This window comes from Pempheris klunzingeri, chromosome 14 (assembly GCF_042242105.1).
Source record: "Pempheris klunzingeri isolate RE-2024b chromosome 14, fPemKlu1.hap1, whole genome shotgun sequence".
Taxonomy (NCBI): Eukaryota; Metazoa; Chordata; class Actinopteri; order Acropomatiformes; family Pempheridae; genus Pempheris; species Pempheris klunzingeri.
The window spans coordinates 24,609,077-24,630,218 of record NC_092025.1 but is presented as its reverse complement, the minus strand read 5'-3'; the positions used below and the strand labels follow the sequence as shown (position 1 = coordinate 24,630,218).

General features: G+C 42.7%; 2 protein-coding genes across 2 annotated transcripts; one reads left to right on the top strand and one right to left on the bottom strand.

Moving 5' to 3' along the window:
- Window positions 1-5,263: 5,263 nt before the first annotated feature.
- taf9 (TAF9 RNA polymerase II, TATA box binding protein (TBP)-associated factor) lies at window positions 5,264-9,267 on the bottom strand. Its single transcript, XM_070843706.1, has 7 exons — window positions 9,188-9,267; window positions 8,318-8,399; window positions 7,274-7,410; window positions 6,755-6,889; window positions 6,596-6,677; window positions 5,887-6,000; window positions 5,264-5,749 (listed from the first exon to the last, which is right to left on the bottom strand). Exons 1-7 carry the CDS (start codon window positions 9,221-9,223, stop codon window positions 5,592-5,594), a joined length of 744 nt encoding a protein of 247 aa, XP_070699807.1. The 5' UTR covers window positions 9,224-9,267; the 3' UTR covers window positions 5,264-5,591.
- Window positions 9,268-14,458: 5,191 nt separating this feature from the next.
- cdx1b (caudal type homeobox 1 b) lies at window positions 14,459-20,812 on the top strand. Its single transcript, XM_070843279.1, has 3 exons — window positions 14,459-15,034; window positions 19,213-19,361; window positions 20,556-20,812. The coding sequence occupies exons 1-3, from the start codon at window positions 14,557-14,559 to the stop codon at window positions 20,808-20,810; spliced, it is 882 nt and encodes a 293-aa protein (XP_070699380.1). The 5' UTR covers window positions 14,459-14,556; the 3' UTR covers window positions 20,811-20,812.
- Window positions 20,813-21,142: the final 330 nt, after the last annotated feature.

Sequence of the window (21,142 nt, the reverse complement as noted above, 5' to 3'; positions counted from 1 at the left end):
TTCTCTTCGGGTAAATACTGTAGACGCTTTTTACATCGTGGCTGCAAGGGGAGGAAACACACACACACACACACACACACACACACACACACACAACTGAAGTTCGATTTCACCAGCATCCACTCGCCCGCTCTCGCCACACCCGGACCCCCGTCGGCCATTTTGTAAAAGTTTTTTGTCACGTTCGTCGTTTCTGCTGTTTTAAAATCCTTTTTTCTTTCTTGGATGTTTCTCTGTTTTTAAGAACCATTCCAGCGTCGACGGAGTTTCACACCTTCAACTTCTGTTTCTGTCATTGAGTTTAATAAAGAGAAGAGAAGAAGAAAAGCCAAGCGTTGGTCCATCTCTCAGGATTCTAGCTAACCATCATCATCGAGACGCCCTGAAAACACAAGTCTGTATTTTCATTAAGAGGTCAGACTTTACATCCATCAGTCCTGTTAATGAAGCTGAACTCTTCTGTGTTTCACATTATTATTTTATTTTGTGCTCCAGACAGAACGGACCTTTGACCGTCTTAGTGTTTCGGAGTGGCGGCTGCTGTTTGGTTACTTTCCGCCCGGTTTTGTCCGCAGGATAAACGATGACTTCCTGTTTCAGTTGGTGTCGGTGCACTTAAATCCAGGAGATCAGAGTTCTGTTGGTACAGAGAGCCTCAAGTTTGGCTTCGTGGGCGTCGCCATCTTGGTTTTTTGGAGCCAGAATTGATGTTCGTTCCTTAAAGACCTCCTCTGATTGGTCAGTGAGCAGGTAGCATCGGCTCCACTGTTCAGCCCCAGAGGACACCGACACTTATTATACAGACTGATACCGACCAATCAGAGGACGCTTCTTTATAGACTGATACCGACCAATCAGAGGACGCTTCTTTACAGACTGATACCGACCAATCAGAGGACGCTTCTTTATACAGACTGATACCGACCAATCAGAGGACGCTTCTTTACAGACTGATACCGACCAATCAGAGGACACTTCTTTACAGACTGATACCGACCAATCAGAGGACGCTTCTTTACAGACTGATACCGACCAATCAGAGGACGCTTCTTTATACAGACTGATACCGACCAATCAGAGGACGCTTCTTTACAGACTGATACCGACCAATCAGAGGACGCTTCTTTACAGACTGATACCGACCAATCAGAGGACGCTTCTTTATAGACTGATACCGACCAATCAGAGGACGCTTCTTTACAGACTGATACCGACCAATCAGAGCGTTCATGTTCTGTGTAAATAAATAAAAATTAATCTCCTCTTGGGCTCCGTACAAACACTTTAAATCACATCGTAGTGAAGCTGAAACACTCGTATTACAGACGTAAAGACTTCCTCTTCCTCCTCTTCCTCCTCTTCTTCTTCTTTTAGTTACTAAAACAGCACTTTGGTGTCTTAATCCATCACCATGGTAACACCCAAAGTGCCCTAAAAGATGAGCACAAACTCTGATCACGCTGGAATCGTTTTTTTTTTGTTTGTTTGTTTTTCGGATCGAACTTTAAACCATCGAGTCGGCGCCCTTCGTCTGGTTCAAACCGGTCCGACCTGGATCTGTTGGCTCCAGACTGTCGGCAGAAGTGTTTCTCTCCCTCGTGCCGCTGATCTTTAGCGATGAAGTGCTTTAACACAGATGCTGAACCCGTCGAGCGGTAGAAGCCGCTGTGCTGTCTGGTGGCGCCGAAGAGAGCGATGTGACTCGATCCCACCTGGTTTAAACAGTCCGACCGTTAAAGGGAAGCGCTGGTGTTTTTTGTTTATCGTCATCATCATCTCTGTTTAAAATCCTGCCACCAACTGACTCTAATTAAATCTAAATGTTTATTCCTGAGCTGCGTCGTGCCTTCTGGATCTCACTGCTGCCAACAAAGATATTTCATCTCGCCACTCCCTTTTTTTTTATTGTGGCTGAAAACAGGATTTACAGCATTTTGAATGAAAATCTGAACAGATTATTAAAACGCCAATTATTAATGACTCAATCCAGTGTTGTTGTTCTCTTTAAATAAAGTTTTGTTCAAATTTAAAGACCTTTACGGCTTAATTCTTGTAATATTTTGACTTTTTGTCATTAAACGTCGCCATTTTTCCCGTTAAAGTCTTTAATCTTTTATTCCTAAAATATTTTGCTTTTGTGGTAAAACCGTAAAAACCTGAAACATTTTGTCGCCTTATTCTTTCTTTTCCCGACTTTTTCGTAAAATGACTAAAATCTAAAATTTGTTTTTTTAGCGACTATTTCTCCGTATCACGCCGTGTTTAAATCTTTTTTTTTTCACAATAATTAAATGAAGTGTTAAATGAAGATGTTCTGTTCTGGTCATGAGACGATTCAGTGTTTTAAAACCACATTTAGGACTTTTTTTTTTCCTTAAAATGACTTTATTGTTGTAAGTTTACGAAAAATCAAACTATGATTTAAACTGATTTAGTCCTAAAACGCCGCCGTCCTTTTTCCTTTTTATTACAAAACTGAACAATAACGAGCGGATTTGTTCCGGAAGCTTTAGGTCCGTTAGCGTAGCTTCAGTCTTTTCCTTTGATAACAACCGTTGATAAAAGTGCCATGAAAACATGAGATGTGATGAAGATGAAGCGAACGCCGTCGTTTCCCTTCAGCGAACCTCCATCAAAACCCCGTCGTGTTTCTAACGTTGTTTTCTTCGTTCAGGACTTCAGTAGATCTTCTCGCATGTTCGCCGCCGTCAGACTTTCTTTTTGTTTATTTTCCCCTAAAACAAGAATAACTGCACAGATCCACCCGTCACAGGAGCACTGCACTTTGATCGGACAAACCAACCCGCTGAACTGCAGACGTTCGCGTCGTCTCTGGTTTTTTTTTATTTTTGCTGATTTCAGGAGAAGAAGAAGAAGAATGTTGATTTTCTTTTTCTTTTTTTTTTTTCACGCTCGGCCATTCGATGTGTGTTCGACTAAGTTTCACACAAAACTTTTAATTTTCTTTTCAAGCTTTGAAAAAAAACAAAAAAAAAGCTGCCAAATCTCCCTCCCTTCCTTCCTCCTTCGCTCAGTCAGTCATTTGAAGTAGACCGTCACCCAGAAGGGAAGAAGAAGAAGAAGAAACGGAGCATGTTTTTGATTTACAACTTTATTTTCCTCCAAGCAGTGCTGTGAATCGTACGAGCTGTGATTCTGTCCTTATTTCGTTGTGCATATGTGGGGTAACTTTGCTAAGTGTGAAAATATTTTGACAAGTGCCACGCCCCGGCCTGTGCGATGCTTACCATAATGTCTATAAAACAGGAAGTGATTTCTGCTGGTGGGACGAACACCAGAAAAGATAGAATTATGATTATTATGCTTCTGATTATTATTATTATTATTATGGTGACTATTATTATTATTATTACTTCTACTGTATCATCATTGCGACCATGATTATCCTCATAATCATTTGAGAGTCTATTGTTTTGCCATGTATTTTTTATTTTGAGATTTTTATTTTAGTTTTCTTTTTATTATTAAAGGCAAAATGAACTAACAGATCCTGCCGCCGCGTCGTGCTTCAACTGTTTACTTTCATTAGAGACTTTTTATTGATGTTTAGGTTTTGTTTCCTGGAAGAAAAGTTGTCAAAGCACGAGGCCGTTTTTTTAAACCATCTGTTATACAGATATTATCAAAGTCACAATAACAAACCAGAGCAGCAGCTCCTGTGTCCTGTGAGCTAAAATCCCTGTTTTAGTGAATGTAGTCTGGTGTGTTTGCAGAGAATCCTATTTGGTGCCACCAGACTCCACTGGGGAATACAGTAATTTTACCTCGCAGGGGAAAACAGTAGTTTCACCCTGCAGACAGAGAGTGTTGGTGTTTTAAAGGACTCATCTGGATGTAAACTAACCCTTTAAAACACCAAAGTCACACAATAACACAAACAAACTAACTGATGGAGGCAGCATCAGAGCAGCAGCTCCTGAGTCCTGTTCTCTAAAATCCCTGTTTTAGTGAATGTAGTCTGGTGTGTGTGCTGTTTGTGGTTAAACCAAAAGGATCTTCCAGGTCTCTCTCTGTAGGGATCCTTTCCATCATGCTGTCACACACTTAGAATAACACTCTGAGCCTGTCAGTGGATCAAACAAGCTCTTTTAGTGGACCTACTGTGATCAGGTGCAGTTGTCCCAAAGGATCACGTTGCAGCCATTGCAGCCCGTTTGGTGGCTGCTGGCTGAGGTGATCTACTGGACCAGTTCCAACACTTTTACTACCTACCAGTCACTCACACACCAGGATGAGGACACAGAGGATCATGGGTAGAAACAGTGGAGTGACCCTTTTCAAGGAAAATCTGTAATATAGTAATTGAAGTTGCGATTGTTAATATAAACTTAAACTAGATTAAAACCAGCAGATGTTTTGATAAATAAGTCATTATTCTGGCAAACTTACCAAAAGTCCTCTGGTTCCAGGTAGTCAGAAGTGATGGTTTGATGTTTTTCTTTGTCACAGATGATGGTTAACACTCTGAGCCTGTCAGTGGATCAAACACCTGGAAGATCCTTTTTGTTAAGTCACTCTCTGCAGACACACCAGACTCCATTCACAAAAACAGGAATTTTACCTCACTGAACACAGGAGCTGCTGCCTCCATCAGTTAGTTTGTGCTTTTGTGACTTTTATGTTTTAAACTGTTTGAACTGATCTACTGGACCAGTTCCAACACTTTTACTACCTACCAGTCACTCAGTAAATTCTTTAAAACTGGACCAAAAGGAAGATAGTGGCTTCAGACGTCTAGTTAGTTACACAGCAGCTTGTACATGAACACATTACGACACTAGGACCTCCAAACGGTACCAGAGGACTTTCTCACATCACTTCTTTTATCTGAAGGCTTTAGTTCATTCAGACAAACATGAAGTTGTTGAAAAGGAACGTTCTGATATTTATTTTTGGACGATTGTTCTCTCTGCTCATAAAGTAGAACCTGAAACAGTTCAGATCTCCTCTGGAGGTTCACAGATCTTTAGATCCACTGTTGTTCTGGATCAACATGTTCTCTGTCTTTCTTTAGTCTCCTCTGATGAACAACATGTCTGATTCCTGGATTTTCTCCATGTTTCTCCCAGTCTGAAGTCTTTTCTCACTCATTCTGCTTCACTGACTTCTGGAACCTTCTAGCTGAGGTTGGACACATTTTAGGGACATGAAGAAGAAGAAGGTCCTCAAAGAAATGACGTCACCAGAAGAAGAAGCAGCAGCGTTCAGAGCTCAGAGGGTTAAATAAAGTAACGACAGTCAGTTTGTGAGAACTTCTACTTTAATACTTGAACTACAGGTTCCTCGGTACAGGTACAGAATGCAGCATCACTGCAGTGCGGCGCCCTCTGGTGGTTTCATTGTTAAACACGTTCAGGGTTTCTCTTCCTGCTCCAGTGTGTGTTTGGGGGACTGTTCCTTTAAAGCGGCTTTGTGAATCAGTGGAGCATCGTGGGAAAACTGCACCCACCTGGATCAGTTACCATAGCAACAGGGTCAGTCTCTCTCTCTTTTTTTTATTTTTAAAGGGTTTTTAAAAAGATGAGCTATAAAAAAAACAAGAAAACGAGCCGCCGTCTTCGGTCTCGCCGTCATAGAGCGTCGTAGTCGTCGTCGTCTTCGTGCTTCCTCTTCAGCGACTCGCCGCCGGAGTTCTGCGACACCATGTTGGTGGTGATGAGGATGTTCTTGGAGCCAATCAGAGATGGGTTGATGAGGACGTTGGAGACGGCCGGCGTGGAGGGCGTGGCTGTCGGGGCGAGAACAGCGAAGGTTAGCGGAGGCCGGCGGCCATTTTGATTATATATAATATATATCTGCTGAGGTTATTTAATTATTATTGTGAATCTTTAGTCATTAACCCCCGACACGCCCAACTGGTCTTACTGGTTTTGGTGGTGGTTGTCTGGGAGGGCGGGGGGATCTGAACGGTGAACCTCTGACCTGTCAGAGACACCGGAGTGCCGACCTTCGTGGTGACGGACTGAACAGACGGAGCTCCTGTGGACACACACACACACACACACACACACACACACACACACACACACACACACACACACACACACACACACACACACACACACACACACACACACACACACACACACACACACACACACACACACACACGTCTAACTTAAACACAACTAGCCTGCTGTGCAATGCATTATGGGTAAAATCAGACACTTCAGAGAAGAAAATGGCGGCTGCACCAGCGTCATCTCATCACTGTTCAGGTCAGGACGGGGGAGTCGGCCTCCAGACGTGTCAGTGATGTCACCGGTAACCATGGCGACTGAGGTTTGTAATCAACGAAACGCGGTCGTGTTCGAACGCACCGCTGACCTGAATCTGCACGTGACTGCGTTTTGATTCTGTCCAACAAATAAAAGCCTCAGAAACACCGCAGGGCTCTTATTGTGAAAACACCACAGGAAGTGTTGCGTTCAAACGCGGCGTCGACGAGTCGGCAGGTTGAATTTCACTTTTTCAGGCTTCATTAAATTTTAAGGCCAATTTTGTGTCGTATAAACAAACATGCGGTCAGAGAGCTGCAGGTGTGCGACGCCTCGTCACATGACGACAGACTCACCGAGGGTCGGCGTGCTCGGTCGGCTGGAGACGGCGCCGACGCTGAGGCGGGGAACCGATATCCTGCCGGAGGACGACGACACCTGAAGGGACAGAAACACGTCAGAGGGCCGGAGGGGAAAACCAGGAAGCGACATCAGAGTCGAGGGAGCGGGTTTACCTTCTTCTGAACAGACTTCAGTCTGTAGTTCGGCGCCGTCAGACAGTAGCGGTCCGGCGGGAGGCGGGGCCCCGTGTACGGTTTGATGAGCGGGAGCGGCGACTGGTTCTTCTGCCTCGCCACCTCCAACAGGAACTGAGCACACGGCGAGCAGGAGAACACGGTAAAGACACGGAACAACACGTGTAACACACACAAGCTTAAATCTTCTTCTCTTGTTTTACAGTTTCAGCACTTAGAATCACATCTGATTTAAAGGGGCAGTACACAGAAAACCTGACTGATCAGAACAAGCATGAAAACAAACACCCTGATGTAGAGAAATCTATAAAATATAGATCTAATGTTTGACAATAATAATAAACCTGAAAAATATTGATTTGGTGGGAAAATAACTTTAGAAAATATTTAGTTTTATATGTTTTAAGTATTTATTTATTTCTTAAAATCAGAAAGTGGTTAAAAACACATTTGAAGTGAACTCTGTAGAAACTGGACGCCGTGCTGACGCAGACTTACGTCTCGTGGCGGCGGCGAGGTGAACGACTGGTCCATGCGGCACTGGATCGCCAGTTTGATGTCGTCGGCGTCCACGCTGGACTTCTTGGCGTGCGTGGCGTAGATTTTGGCGTCCTCGATGATGGTGGTGACGTATCCTGTGAACACAGACGGCGTGTTGGTTGGTTGATTCTGCGTTTTGTTCTTTTCGCCGCGACCACGTTTCTGTGTGACAGACTTTATTTCCTGTTAAACTTCTGCCAACAAATTATTATTAATATTCAACTTTGTTTTGACTTCCTGGTCTTTTTATGACGTCATGTGATGTCACACTATTATTAGCTCAGTTTAAACACGTTTGCTTCCATTAACTCACATTCAGTTAAAGACAAAAACAAGCTTCTGATTCTTCGTGACGATAAGAAGAATGATTATTGATCCTTCAGCTCTATTAAACTTCCTTCAGTTACTGATTCAAGTGTTTTTGACACGTCACAAAAACAAACCGATCTCTGCACAGACGGGCGTCGGACCATCATGCACCTGTTTTCACGCCGCGGCCCGTTACCCTCTGTTATGTTGATGTGCTCGTCTTTACTGCACTGTATTGTGGGATATTTCTGCCGGCGTAGCGTCCAGTGCTGCATACTGAAACATCTGGAACATGTTTTGGTTGTCTTAGCGACCAAACAGCAGCTTATTCTGGGATTTCAGACACAACCGGCTACCTGAGCGACCCCGATGATGTCACCTGTCGCCGCAGGAGGTCAGTGTTGGCGAAAGGTCTCAAGGAGACGAACCATTAAATTAGCAAACAACCAGCCAAACGTTTGTCCGGTCGCTCCGACTGAGGAGCCCCCGCCAATAATCACACAGGAAACAGCAACCCCCCGACCGGCAGGTGGAGGTGAAGCTCCACCTTAACGTGGGCGGAAACAGGTTTCTGAGAACGTTTGACGAGGAAAGAAAACATTCGTCTCATTAAGATGATTCGTTAAAGTCCAGTGTTGACGTCACTTTGTGTCTTGTGTCCCCCACAGGCTCCTGTAGCTCAGACAAACTTACTGTAGGTGAACTCCAGCATCTGGTTGATGACGCGGGGCTCGTACTCGGTGATCCCCATGTCCTTCAGGATCTGGATCATCACCTGAAACACACAGTTAGCCGTTATGTGCATTTTATCCTTCTGAATCACAGCAGACACCCGAGCACCAGGACGCTGCCTTCACTTCACTGAGATCTTCACTTCACTGAGATCTTCACTTCACTGAGATCTTCACTTCTCTTTATCTCTTTATTAGTAACAGTAACAACAGTCCTACAGTTGAGCGGTTTAGCTGCTGCTAATACATCAGAAGAACAATCTCCTCTGAGCAGATAATTAATTATATAGACAGGATCAAGAAGCCATTAAACTGTGGAATAACTTTTAAACAGTCCAACACGCTGGTTCCTCTTGGAGTTAAGGAATGTTTTTCTACTTTTATATTCACGATCTGAAGAGGAAACAGAAAGCTGGAGCTGAAGTTTGAGTCCCTCTGAAGTCAGTTCACGGTGTTTCACAGTCAAACTCTAAAGCAAAACCTGCTCAGATCAGCTGTTACTGTTGTTAAAATCCAGAGGAAGTCGGTACAGAAGACGAAATTAATTTAATTGTGTAAAACACACAGTGTGTCACACTCAGCAGCACTTACGGCTACAGGCTAGGCTAACAAGCTAGGCTAACAGGCTAGGCTAACATGCTAGCTGGCGGCTGTTGTTGTGAACGGTGTCCAGTGCTAACGCTAGCCGTCGAGCTAGCTGATAGTGGCAGGTTCGGAGAAATGAGCACAGACGCTTCGGTTGTTGGTGCTATGTGTTGCATTGAAACATAACTATGACCAGACTTAATCCAAACTGTAGCTTAATCACAGAGCAAGGCAGTAAAGACGTTACCTGAGCATCCTTCGGGATGGTTTTCGGAGCGGACATTTTGATTTCCGCCGCAGCGCCGCCTTCTCTTCTTCTTCTACGGTTGCAGCTCACACAAACAACGGAACTCCCGCTGTAGTCTCGCGAGATTATCGGCAGATCCGAGATCACAACACCCTTAATGACAGTACTGAAAACCTGTGGTACATGTAGTACTCTTACCTTTTTACTTGAGTAAAAGTACTAATAAACACGTATCAGACTGCAGCTAATGATTGTTTACATCTTCTCAATCAGTCCATTGATTGTTTGGTTTGTAAAAATAGTGAGAAACAGCTTTATTCAGTTTACTGTCACAGCTTTGGTATTTCTGCATGAAAAACAACAGAACCATTATTAGCATCATGGGGGGGGGGTTAAGATAGTGCAGATCTCTTTGCTGGAAAGTCAAAATCACACATAAAAATGACTGTAAGAGACACAAATGTTCACACAGACACAGTGTGGTTTGTAAAAATGGTGAAAACAGAGCGAGATGGTGTCACAATGATCCAAAGCTCAGCGCCATTAAAGGAGAATTCAGTGTTTTTAAACCTGGGTCTTGTTGCCTGGTAGCTACGAGCTGTGCACCAGACTCCACTGACAAAAACATTTTAGGTCACAGAACAGAGGAGCTGCTGCTTCCATCAGTTAGTTTGTGTTTCTGAGCCTACGAGTCATTTTGAACCCCAAAATAGGTGTAATTATCCTTTAAAAACAACTTCAGTTGATTCGGATCATTCAGAGGAAAAGCAGCAAACCTTCACAACGAGGTTCACCCTCGTCTTCATCAGTCTCCTCAGTGATGAACGGACTCTACAGAGAACCAAACACGAAGCTGCTGGAGCTCTCAGGTAAATGTGGTGAAGTACTTGTACCTGAACGCAGCACACAGACCAGAGGTTTAACGACAGGCTGCCTGCGGGGGGCGCTACAGGGAAACACAATGAACTGTCTGTTTCTTTGCTCTTCCTCCTCCTCCTTTTCTCTCCCCAGTTTAAAAAAAAGGAGGTAAAAGCAAACACTTGACTAAAGTGCTAATAAAAAGTGCAGAACATGACTTAAGGTTTTTAGTATCTGCAGCTAAACTGGAGGAGCTGGAAACGATCAAATAAACGAACTGTGATCAAGATGAAATAAAGTTAATTAGATATTGTTAGGTCGTGGTAGTAGATCTGCTGTTATACAACATGATGATAATCATCGTTCTCATACTCTATTGTTTCTCTTCAAACACACCAGACTCCATTGACAAAACAACACATTTAAGAAAACACACACAGACACAAACACAAGTTTACTGAGAAAACATCATCAACCTCGGTTAAAGAAAGTTCTTTCACGAGTCAAATGGTTCAGTCGAGACTTTTTCCATCACTTTTAAAGGTTAAAGGTCGACCTCTCTCACATGACTTCAGCTAACGACCATTAAACGTCAGCATCACTCTGAGAGAAGTAAAGATTCAGTCTAACTCCAGAAAAACAGTGGTATGGTCCTTTAAAACATCTTTCTTTCTGTCTTTAACGTTCATAGTTTAAACGTTAACGTGAATAAAAACACAGACGAGTCAAATCACACAGTCTCCTGCTGAAGTGAGGATATTGGGATATTCTTAGATCTATGTTCAGTCTCTAGAGGACTCGCTGGGGTTTTGGGGGTTCGTCCACTCGACAGTTTATTCTCAGATGTACCATTTAGGGGAGCGAGGAATGATTCGATCTATTCCCACTGAGGTCCAGTCAGCGTGTCAGTGAAGAGAGAGGAGGAGGTCAGACATGTTGAAAAGGCAAAACAAGAGAGGGACATGAAAAAAGGCTGAGATTACATAATAATAATAATAATAATAATAATAAAAATAATAATAATAATTAAAGTCAAGGGTTCGTTTATGATAATTACATGAACACAGGAAATAAATTGACTGATAAACATACAATAAAAAAAACAAATATAATATATTATTAGTGCAGCAAGACGATGAACCCAGAGACAATAGATAGAACAGGACACTTTACTGCTGCAGGAGTACTTCTACTGCAGTGTGAGTACTTCTACTGCAGAATGAGTATTTCTACTGCAGTATGAGTATTTTTACTGCAGTGTGAGTACTTCTACTGCAGAATGAGTATTTCTACTGCAGTATGAGTATCCTTACTGCAGTATGAGTATTTCTACTGCAGTATGAGTATTTTTACTGCAGTGTGAGTACTTCTACTGCAGTGTGAGTACTTCTACTGCAGTATGAGTATTTTTACTGCAGTATGAGTATTTTTACTGCAGTATGAGTATCCTTACTGCAGTATGAGTATTTTTACTGCAGTATGAGTATGCTTACTGCAGTATGAGTATCCTTACTGCAGTATGAGTATTTTTACTGCAGTGTGCTTTAAGCACTGCTGGAGGTAAATGTCCTCAGATACCTGTGAGTCTCTTCTACTGTGGAACATCAGCCTCTACAAACACAGCAGGACGTACAGAGGAAATACAGTCTGATGTGAGCAGGTACTGATGATACTTATATACTTATACTGCAGTTGGTCTCTGAATGCAATACTGGTACTGATGATACTTATATACTTGTACTGCAGTTGGTCTCTGAATGCAATACTGGTACTGATGATACTTATATACTTGTACTGCAGTTGGTCTCTGAATGCAGTACTGGTACTGTGCTGGAGTATTTTCTCACGGTGGTCTCTGTACTTTTACTGCACTGAAGGGTCGCAGTACTTCCTCCTTTGTTCTCTGCAGACGCCTCCTCTCTGTCTTTTAACTTTCAGTTCAGGAAGCAGACGAAGCTGCTGCCGACCTCCAGGTGACCTCCAGGTGATCTCCTGCCTCCTGTGTGTGTGTGTGTGTGTGTGTGTGTGTGTGTGTGTAGGCCTAACTGATTATCAATGAATTGACTTATTTCACTGATCAGTTTTCCTGCTGTAAATGGATGTTCTTTTATTTAAAATTTCACCTTACTGTTTTTAATTGATTACATATTATTATTATTATTATTATTATTATTATTACATTCAACTTTATTTTGCCTTTGATTTAAAATTTTAGAAAAGAAGAAAAATCAGCGACAGTTTGTTTCTTTTCTAAACTATAAATGTTTTAAAGGAACGATGATCAGGACAGAATGAGAGAATTATTATTATTATCATCATCATCATTATTATTATTATTATTATTATTATCATGATGATCATTATCATCATCATTATTATTAATATTATCATCGTTATTATTATTATTCTTATTATTATCAAGCTTGATAATAATAATAATAATAAAATAATAAATGACTGCATTTGTTTTGTACTCATGTGTGAAGCGTCTTTAAAGAGATTAAAACAACATTTAAAAACAGAATAAAGTTAGAAACAATAAAGCAAACGTACATAAATACAGTTAATATTGATTAATAATGCTGCTCTATTATCATTTCATATTCTGTTTTAATTGATTCTTCTGTGATCAGAGTCATCAGATGAACGCTGGGGTGAAACAGTGAATTTAACATTAAATAGGACCTCATTTCTAACTTGATCTTTATTGTCCTGTGGTGGAAACTTATATCATTATAATATAATAAACACAGGGGAATAAATTCATGTGATATAAACACGTATTTAAATGTTTTAATTGGAATTAAATTGTGGCCTGAATTAAGTGAATAAATGTCAGTTTGTTTAATCCAGAAACATCCAGAAGGTTCATTTATTATTAGAAAATAACAGTAAACTAATATAGATACAATAAAAGTGCATTAAAGTAGATTTTAATGTAATTATTTAGTGTATTTATTTATTTATAAGGACGTTAATGAACATCTTTAATAGTGAAGTGAAACTAAACTCACGGACGGTAATGTAGAAGACGTATTTCACTTCCTTTACACAAGTAATAATAATAATAATTATCATTATTATCATTGTTGTTATTATTGTTGTTGTGTATAGTTGTAGCTTCTGAATCATATAAATTGTGCTATAAACTTTATTTAACTCAGTCAGATATCAAACATATTTAAATGTTTTTATTGATGTTGGAATGTTTTAAGGTCATTTAACAGGATTTATATTATATTATATTATATTATATTATATTATATTATATTATATTATATTATATTATATTATATTATATTATATTATATTATATTATATTATATTATATTATAGTGTTATTGTTTTTTATTGTAGGTGCATTAATCAGTTCATCTCCTGTGTTCATGTAATTATCATAAACGGAACCCTTGACTTTAATTATCATTATCATTATTATCATTATTATTATTATTATCATTATCATTATTATCATTATTATCATTATTATCATTATTATCATTATTATTATTATTTAAAACACAAGCAAAAGGAAAAAATGTTCTGACAGAAATAAAAAGCAGAATAAATGGATGAAATAAAGTAAAGAATGAATGATTCTTTTTAATAACTTGAATTGTTTCAAATTATTTAATCATTCATTTATTATTATTATTATTATTGTTATTATTATTATCATCATTATTATTATTATTATTATTATTATTATTATTATTGTTGTTATTATTATTATTATTATCTAAAACAAAGGGTGAGTGAAGGGTGAGTGAAGGGTGAGGGCTGAGTGACCCTCGCGGGCCGCCGTCTCTCCCTCTCACTGACTCTCTTAGTCTTTATTCGCCTCATTTGTAGTTTGGTTCTTTTCCTTTGAAGGAAGTTCTTTGAAATGCAGCCGCGGACTGACATGTAAATATAGAGGGGGGGGGAGAGGGTGTGTGAGGGGGGGGGGGGGGGGGGGGGGGGTATAACCTGGTACTTTATAAATGTAGGTTTAATTCAGCAGATAAAAACCTTTTGGATTCTGCTGGTTTGTGTGAAGAGAGAGAGGATGAGGAGGATGAAGAGGAGGTGATGAAGGAGGGAGGGTGAGGAGGGAGGGAGGGAGGGTGAGGAGGCAGGAAGGCAGGGAGATAAGGGCAATAAAAAAGGTCATGTGACTGCAGGAGCTTTTAACATGCGGCTGATGGAGAGACTGCTGAGACAGAGAGCGCGCGGACAGGTGGAGGTGAGGACAGGTAGAGAGGAGGAGAGAGAGACAGAGAGAGACAGAGGGAGGGAGAGAGAGACAGACAGAGAGAGAGACAGAGGGAGAGACAGACAGAGACAGACTGAGGGAGAGAGAGACAGACAGAGAGAGAGACAGAGGGAGAGACAGACAGAGGGAGAGACAGACAGAGGGAGAGAGAGGGGGAGGCTCGCTTCACCTGTAGGCCAGGTGAGACAGAGGGGAGAGGGGGGAGAGAGGCAGGCTGGATCCGCAGTATGCTGAGGGAGTCCCCTCACCTGGAAAGATGTACGTGAGCTACCTGCAGCTGGACAAGGACCCCGGTGCCATGTACCCGCACCAGAACCCGGTGACCCGCCACCCGGGCCTCAGCCTCAGCCCGCAGAACTTCGCGGTCCCCGCCCCGCCGCAGTACTCGGACTTCGCCGGCTACCACCACCACCACCACGGCATCAACAACGACCTGCACGCCGCCCAGCAGGCCGGGCCGGGCGGCGGCGGCTGGAGCCCGGCCTACCCGCCGCCCCCCACACGGGAGGACTGGTCGTCGCACCACTTCGCCGCAGCCGCAGCCGCCGCGGCCGGGGGGCCTCCCTCCGGGTCGGTGGGCCCCAGCCTGGGCTTCAGCCCCCCGGAGTTCCCCGGGCAGCCGCTGATGCCCGCGTCCCTAAACGCGTCGGCGGGGCAGCTGTCCCCCGGATCCCCGCAGAGGAGGAACCCGTACGACTGGATACGACGGAGCTCCGGACCGCCCTCCAACCCAAGTAAGACCCGGGGGGGGGGCACCTGCTGACCCCTTTAACACACCCAGCATGTGCTCACAGAAACACTGTGAATAACTCCTCTATTAGCAGCTTGTGCCTGAACTCTTTATCCTCACTGTTAAAGGGCTGTTTCACATTTTAATATGAGATATCAGCGGCGGTGATACTCAAATGTGAGCGGCCTCAGAGAGCAGCAGCTCCGGGAGAGTGTGACAGGAAGTCAGTGAGGAAACATGTGAATAACCATCAAACTAATAATGTGAAGTATTGAGACATGAAGGACTCATCGATACATCTGATGCTCTTCAAATGTCACCTCCAGGCTTCAAACTTGATTTTCTTTATTTAACTTTATTCTTTAACATGTTGTCCAGATGGTTTTACAGTCCATCAAAGTGTGTGAATGAACTTGAGTGGAGCGTCTATCGATCACCAATATCCTTCGATCAGCGAATTTAAAATCAGTAGCTGTGGATGTAAAGCGCGCCGATGTGCAGAGGGTCCGCTCCCCCCGCCGGCCCCGTGCCGTCCTGTCGGGGATCAAACGTGTGAAGCCGGTTTGAAGCCGTTGTCATGTAAATGTGGTCCCGGCTGGACGCGACTCCGGGCGGCTGAGCTCGGCCTTTGTCCTCCGCTTGTCTCCGGGCGGAGAAAACAAGAGTTTACAAGATAGTTCCCACTTTGAAGTGTGAAGCGTGACTGTGTGTGTGTGTGTGTGTGTGTGTGTGTGTGTGTGTGTGTGTGTGTGTGTGTGTGTGATTTACCTGGATCTTTCCCACCAGGTGCAGCCAGATGTGGGAGACACACTGTAAAAATACTGTTTAAGTAAAAGTCAAGTATTAGACAGGCCTTCTAATTCAAGTACTAATACTCTGAGTACTAACACTCTGAGTACTAATACTCTGAGTACTAATACTCTGTTACAGTATTGAAGCAGTATTAAATGTCCTCTTCATTGATAGATTTGATTATTGGTTGAGGTTCAGCTCATTTTTAATTATTTACTATCAGACTACAGCTGATTGTTTAAATAATCAACTAATGGTTTCAGCTAGACTTCAATCAATCAATCAATCAATCAATCTTTATTTATATAGTGCCAATTCAGCATTATCTCCAGATGTTTTCCATAAAGACCAAACTCTTTCATTTTAGTTTAAGACTTGTCGGCTATAAGCTGCTGGGGAGTTTATTATTACTAAAACTGCTGTTTTTTTAATGGAGTCTGGTGGATGTTAACAGTGTTTTAATCCTCTTGTCTCTGGATTGATCTTCCTGCTGCATTGAATTGTCATTTTACTGCTGCATTTTAACTCCTTTATCAATTACTAAAATTGCCGTTTTTTTCAATGGAGTCTGGTGGCTTTCGACAAATCGTCACATTTCATAAACTCTTCATGTGTTTCGCTTGTAAATAGAAAATTTTGTTAAAGCCGCGACGTAGAAGAGTAGAACGAACACTTCCGTACGTGCAGTAAAAGTACTCCTGTAGCAGTAAACTGTTAACTGTTCTAGCTGTTGTCTTTAGATTAATCTTCCTGCTGCGTTAATGAGTCATTTTACTGCTGCAGATGCTCAAGCTCTCTTTGTAATTTCTAAAATTACTGTTTTTTTCAATGGAGTCTGGTGGCTAATGACAAAACATCTGATTTTCTAAACTCTTTATGTCTTCGTGTGTTTGTAAGACTCTGAATCTGTAAAGTAAGTAGAGCCTAGATGTAGTGGAGTAGAAAAAACACTTTTGTAAATTTACTTCCACCAGTGCTTGAAGTACTTGCAGTAAAAGTATTCCTGTATCAGTAAAGTGTTCTGTCCTGTCCTGCAGCATTGATTAGTCATTTTACTGCAGTAGACGTTTCAGGTTGAGCTCATTTTAACTCCTTTATCAATTACTAAAATTACTGTTTTTTTTAATGGAGTCTGGTGGCCATAAACCGCCATTATATCACTCTCTTCAAACACACCAGACACCATTCACAAAAACAGTAATTTTACCTCACATGACACAGGAGTCACTGGTCTACTGCTGCCTCCATCGGTTGGTTTGTTTGTGTTGTTGTGTGACTTTGGAGTTTTAAAGAGTCAGTTCAGGTGCAAACTAACCTTTTAAAACACAAAGTCTGGAAACAATAACTGTAATAATAACTGAACAAAGTTTTACATTATTGGGTAAAATTGCTGTGTTTGTCATTGGAGTCTGGTGGCTTTGAAGAGAGAGAACACGTTTAGTACATACCGGTCATTTAGACACCAGGGTATGTACAAATAGGGCCCAGGTCTAAAAACACTGGAGTCTCCCTGTAAGCTGGAGTGTGCTGAGATCTCTCTGACAGACTGAAGAGCTTTGTGATTTACACTCCTTTGTTAGCGTCCCGGCTCCCAAACTGTTGGCTTTTACTTTCTGACAAATGAAGCAGAAGGCCGACAGCTCAGACAGATGCCCCCCCCCCCCTCCCCTGAAACTAAAATGTTTGAGTTGTGATTCGCCCCGGTGACCGATTAGAGGACAGACGGCGACTAAAGGACAGACACACATAACTTCTTTAACTGTTGTGTGTTTAGAGTTAATACTGAATCAGAGCGTGTTAAAGAGAGCTGAAGGCCTTTTAATTAACTTTAACACAAAGTCAATAACAGCAAGGATCCCATCGGAGGAGATAGTTTGTCTTTTATTTTCAGTCGTTATCACATTATTTCCCGTCTTTCTGTGACTTTGGTGTTTTTAAACGTTTGTTCGGGTGTGAACTAACCCTTTACAACGGCAAAGTCACACCAAAACCACAGGGTTAGGAAAAGGTGGTTTGGGTTCAAATAAGTATGTTATTTATGGAGATGATCTGTTTTGTTTAACCAGAAAGAACCATTAAATCGCTCTCTTCTAAGACACCAGACTCCATTGACAAAAACAGTAATTTTAACTCACAGTACACAGGAGTTGTTGGTCCACTGCTGCCTTACTTAGTTAGCTTGTTTGTGTTATTGTGTGACTTATTGTGTTTTAAAGGGTTAGTTCACATCCAACACAATAATCTGTTTTACACACAATAACACAAACACACTGACTGATGGAGGCAGCAGCTCCTGTGTCCTGTTCCCTAAAATCCCTGTTTTAGTGAATGTAGTCTGGTGTGTGTGCTGTTTGTGGTTAAACCAAAAGGATCTTCCAGGTCTCTCTCTGTAGGGATCCTTTCCATGATGCTGTCACACACTTAGAATAACACTCTGAGCCTGTCAGTGGATCAAACAAGCTCTTCTAGTGGACCTACTGTGATCAGGTGCAGTTGTCCCAAAGGATCACGTTGCAGCCATTGCAGCCCGTTTGGTGGCTGCTGGCTGAGGTGATCTACTGGACCAGTTCCAACACTTTTACTACCTACCAGTCACTCAGACACCAGGATGTGGACAGATATTAGGGACAGAATTACCCTTTAACCAAGTGGTTTAGCTGCCTCACCTTTACCAACTCTGCAGGTGATCCTGAGTCACATGAGCTGTTTTGGCTCTATAAAGGCGTCCATTCATTGAAAGCTTCTTTAAAGTGATCTAGTTTACCTGCAGGATAAAAACCCCTCTGAGACAAACTGGAGATATTTACTGTGGATCAATAAATCAAATGGAAACACTCCTGATGTCCTGAGCCTCACACATTTGAGGATCTTCACTTGATGACACCAAAGCTCTGTGTCAGTTTGGGAGAATTCACCTGGAGTCGTGCCGGCGCTGACGCCCATAAATGAATAAGAGCAGATAGGGTTTAGTTTATGTAAATCCAGCCGAGGCAGGTCGTGTATTTGAATAAAGGAGTCATGGCGTGAACACACAGCTCCATCAGTCCGCTCACACAAACCGGTGACGTCAGTTTATGTGAGCGGTTTATAACATAATATAAAATACTACTGCGCTTCATTCACGGCTTCTACATACAAACAGTTGGTGTGATTTTGTGCTGCTGATGTGGACGAAATGACTGGAGAGCGTTGCAGGTGCTGGGAGGTGGAGTTCATCCCATAACCAGGCTAGCTGTCCAGTCTTTATGCTAAGCTAAGCTAACTGGGTATAGCTTCATATTTATTTATATTTCCCCAAACAAACAAAGGTAGAAATGGACTGGATCCTACATTTCCCACGATGCAACGTGACACTGTTTTTGTTAACATGGCTGTTTGTGTGTTTTTCAGACGGAAAGACTCGAACTAAAGACAAGTACCGGGTGGTTTACACTGACCACCAGCGGCTGGAGCTGGAGAAAGAGTTTCACTACAGCAAATACATCACTATCAGGAGGAAGTCGGAGCTCGCCACGACGCTCGGCCTGTCAGAGCGACAGGTACGGCAACACGCAAAGAAGCTGATGTGAAACCTTGTTATTGATCAGGACTGTCGAAAAAGACTTCCCCGAGCCCATCGGTTCAAACAAACAGAAGGAAAGAGCACATTTGTTGGGGACTACTTTCAGAGGCGGATGAATCCACACGAAGGTGATGAGTTAACCTGTCAGCCAACCAGCACCGAGGCCCACTGAAGTGTTTTTAATAGTTCTTGGACAATAGAGGAGCGTTGAAGCTCAGAGGAAGCAGATCTGTGATGGCAGCGTGGCTTTAAAGGCACAGTCTGTAACGTTGGAGAAACTAGCAAGATTAGCTAACTTTGAAACCATAAACATCCTCGTCCTCTCGTCCGGCTTTCCTCCAAAGACCCTTTTCCCAAAACTAACGTTACTGCTGGAGGACGAGGCCTCGACAGTGATGAGAAGACCGACCGCTGGGTCTCTAGTTCCACGTGTAGTCTGACAGATCAACAGCTCTGTCAGACGTAGCGCTCACTGGGCTTTATGCTAGCAGGTTAGCTCACCTAAAATACTTTCTGTGCCATTGCTGTACGACTAGATCGCTAGCTTTGTGCTCAGTGAGGATCCAGGCAGAGGTGCTCAGGTAGGCAGGTACCTGTGTAGACAGGTATGTCAGTCGGTCCGAATGATGACACCAGATTGTTTTCTTCTTTTGGTCAAAGTATTTCATTTATCGATCGCTATTTGCAGACCTTCCTGCCGTCCATCCGTCAGTCCGTCACTTTATTCAGACAAAAATATCTCAACAACAATCGGATGTTTAGTCGTGAAACGTGGTTCAGACCTTTAAGTTCCCCTTTAGGATGAATTATATTAACTTTATTGACTTTATTACTTTATTAAAAACTGGATACTTTATACTTTATTATTTATTACTTTAACTTTATTAAAGTCATTCACCAGCCTCTAACGTTAGCATGCTAACAGGCTAAGATAATAGAGGAACAGGGTAAACATTCATCTTTATTTTATTTAAACAGCCCCAAAGATTACAACATAACAAACATTATCTCAGGACACTTTTCACGTAGAGCAGGTTACCGTGCAGGATACCTGCTAGATGCTGGTGTTAGCATTTAGCTTAAAGCTAGCGATGCTAGCACTGACACTGAACCTCAGCTCCTCCAACAAGAATGATGGTGAAACTAAAAAACACCTTTCCTTCTGCTCCAGGTGAAGATCTGGTTCCAGAACCGTCGCGCCAAAGAGCGCAAGATCAACAAGAAGAAGCTCCAGCAGCCGGCCTCCTCCACGACCACGCCCACCCCGCCCACCGGCACCAACGGCGGCACAGGAGGAGGGGGAGGGGGCGGGGCCGGCCTCCACGGAAACGGCGGGAGCAGCGTCGCCATGGTGACGAGCAGCAGCGGCAGCAACGGGCTGGTGTCCCCTTCCTCCCTAACCCTGAACATCAAAGAGGAGTACTGAGGGGGGAGAGGTGTGATCGGACGCCGGCGTCGGGACGTGGACTGAATATTTCCCCCCGACGAACTGAAAAACTTTGTGCATCACGTCCCGCCTCCCGCCGCCTTCGTGTCCGCCCTCTAAAAGCTTTGACGCGAAAATGTCGATGGGCGTCGATATTTTAGCGCCGGACTGTCGCTGCAGATAATTCTGCAGAAGTCCATCCTGTGTGGTCGCTCAGTAATTAACAGCAACTGCAGGATGTTTTATCTCAGGTGAAAATATTTGATCTGCTGAGCTTCAAACTCAAAGAACTTTATTCGAGATTCCAGCAGAGATCCCAAAGTTCCCAAAGA

Bases quoted from the DNA above. Each gene is read 5' to 3' on its own strand.
- cdx1b (XM_070843279.1), top strand. From the start codon at position 14,557: ATGTACGTGAGCTACCTGCAGCTGGACAAGGACCCCGGTGCCATGTAC. The intron at 15,035-19,212 runs GTAAGACCCGGG...TGTGTTTTTCAG, and splicing joins CGGACCGCCCTCCAACCCAA to ACGGAAAGACTCGAACTAAA. The intron at 19,362-20,555 runs GTACGGCAACAC...CTTCTGCTCCAG, and splicing joins TCGGCCTGTCAGAGCGACAG to GTGAAGATCTGGTTCCAGAA.
- taf9 (XM_070843706.1), bottom strand. From the start codon at position 9,223: ATGTCCGCTCCGAAAACCATCCCGAAGGATGCTCAG. The intron at 8,400-9,187 runs GTAACGTCTTTA...TGTGTGTTTCAG, and splicing joins CCATCCCGAAGGATGCTCAG to GTGATGATCCAGATCCTGAA. The intron at 6,678-6,754 runs GTAAACCCGCTC...CTGTCCCTTCAG, and splicing joins TGAAGTCTGTTCAGAAGAAG to GTGTCGTCGTCCTCCGGCAG.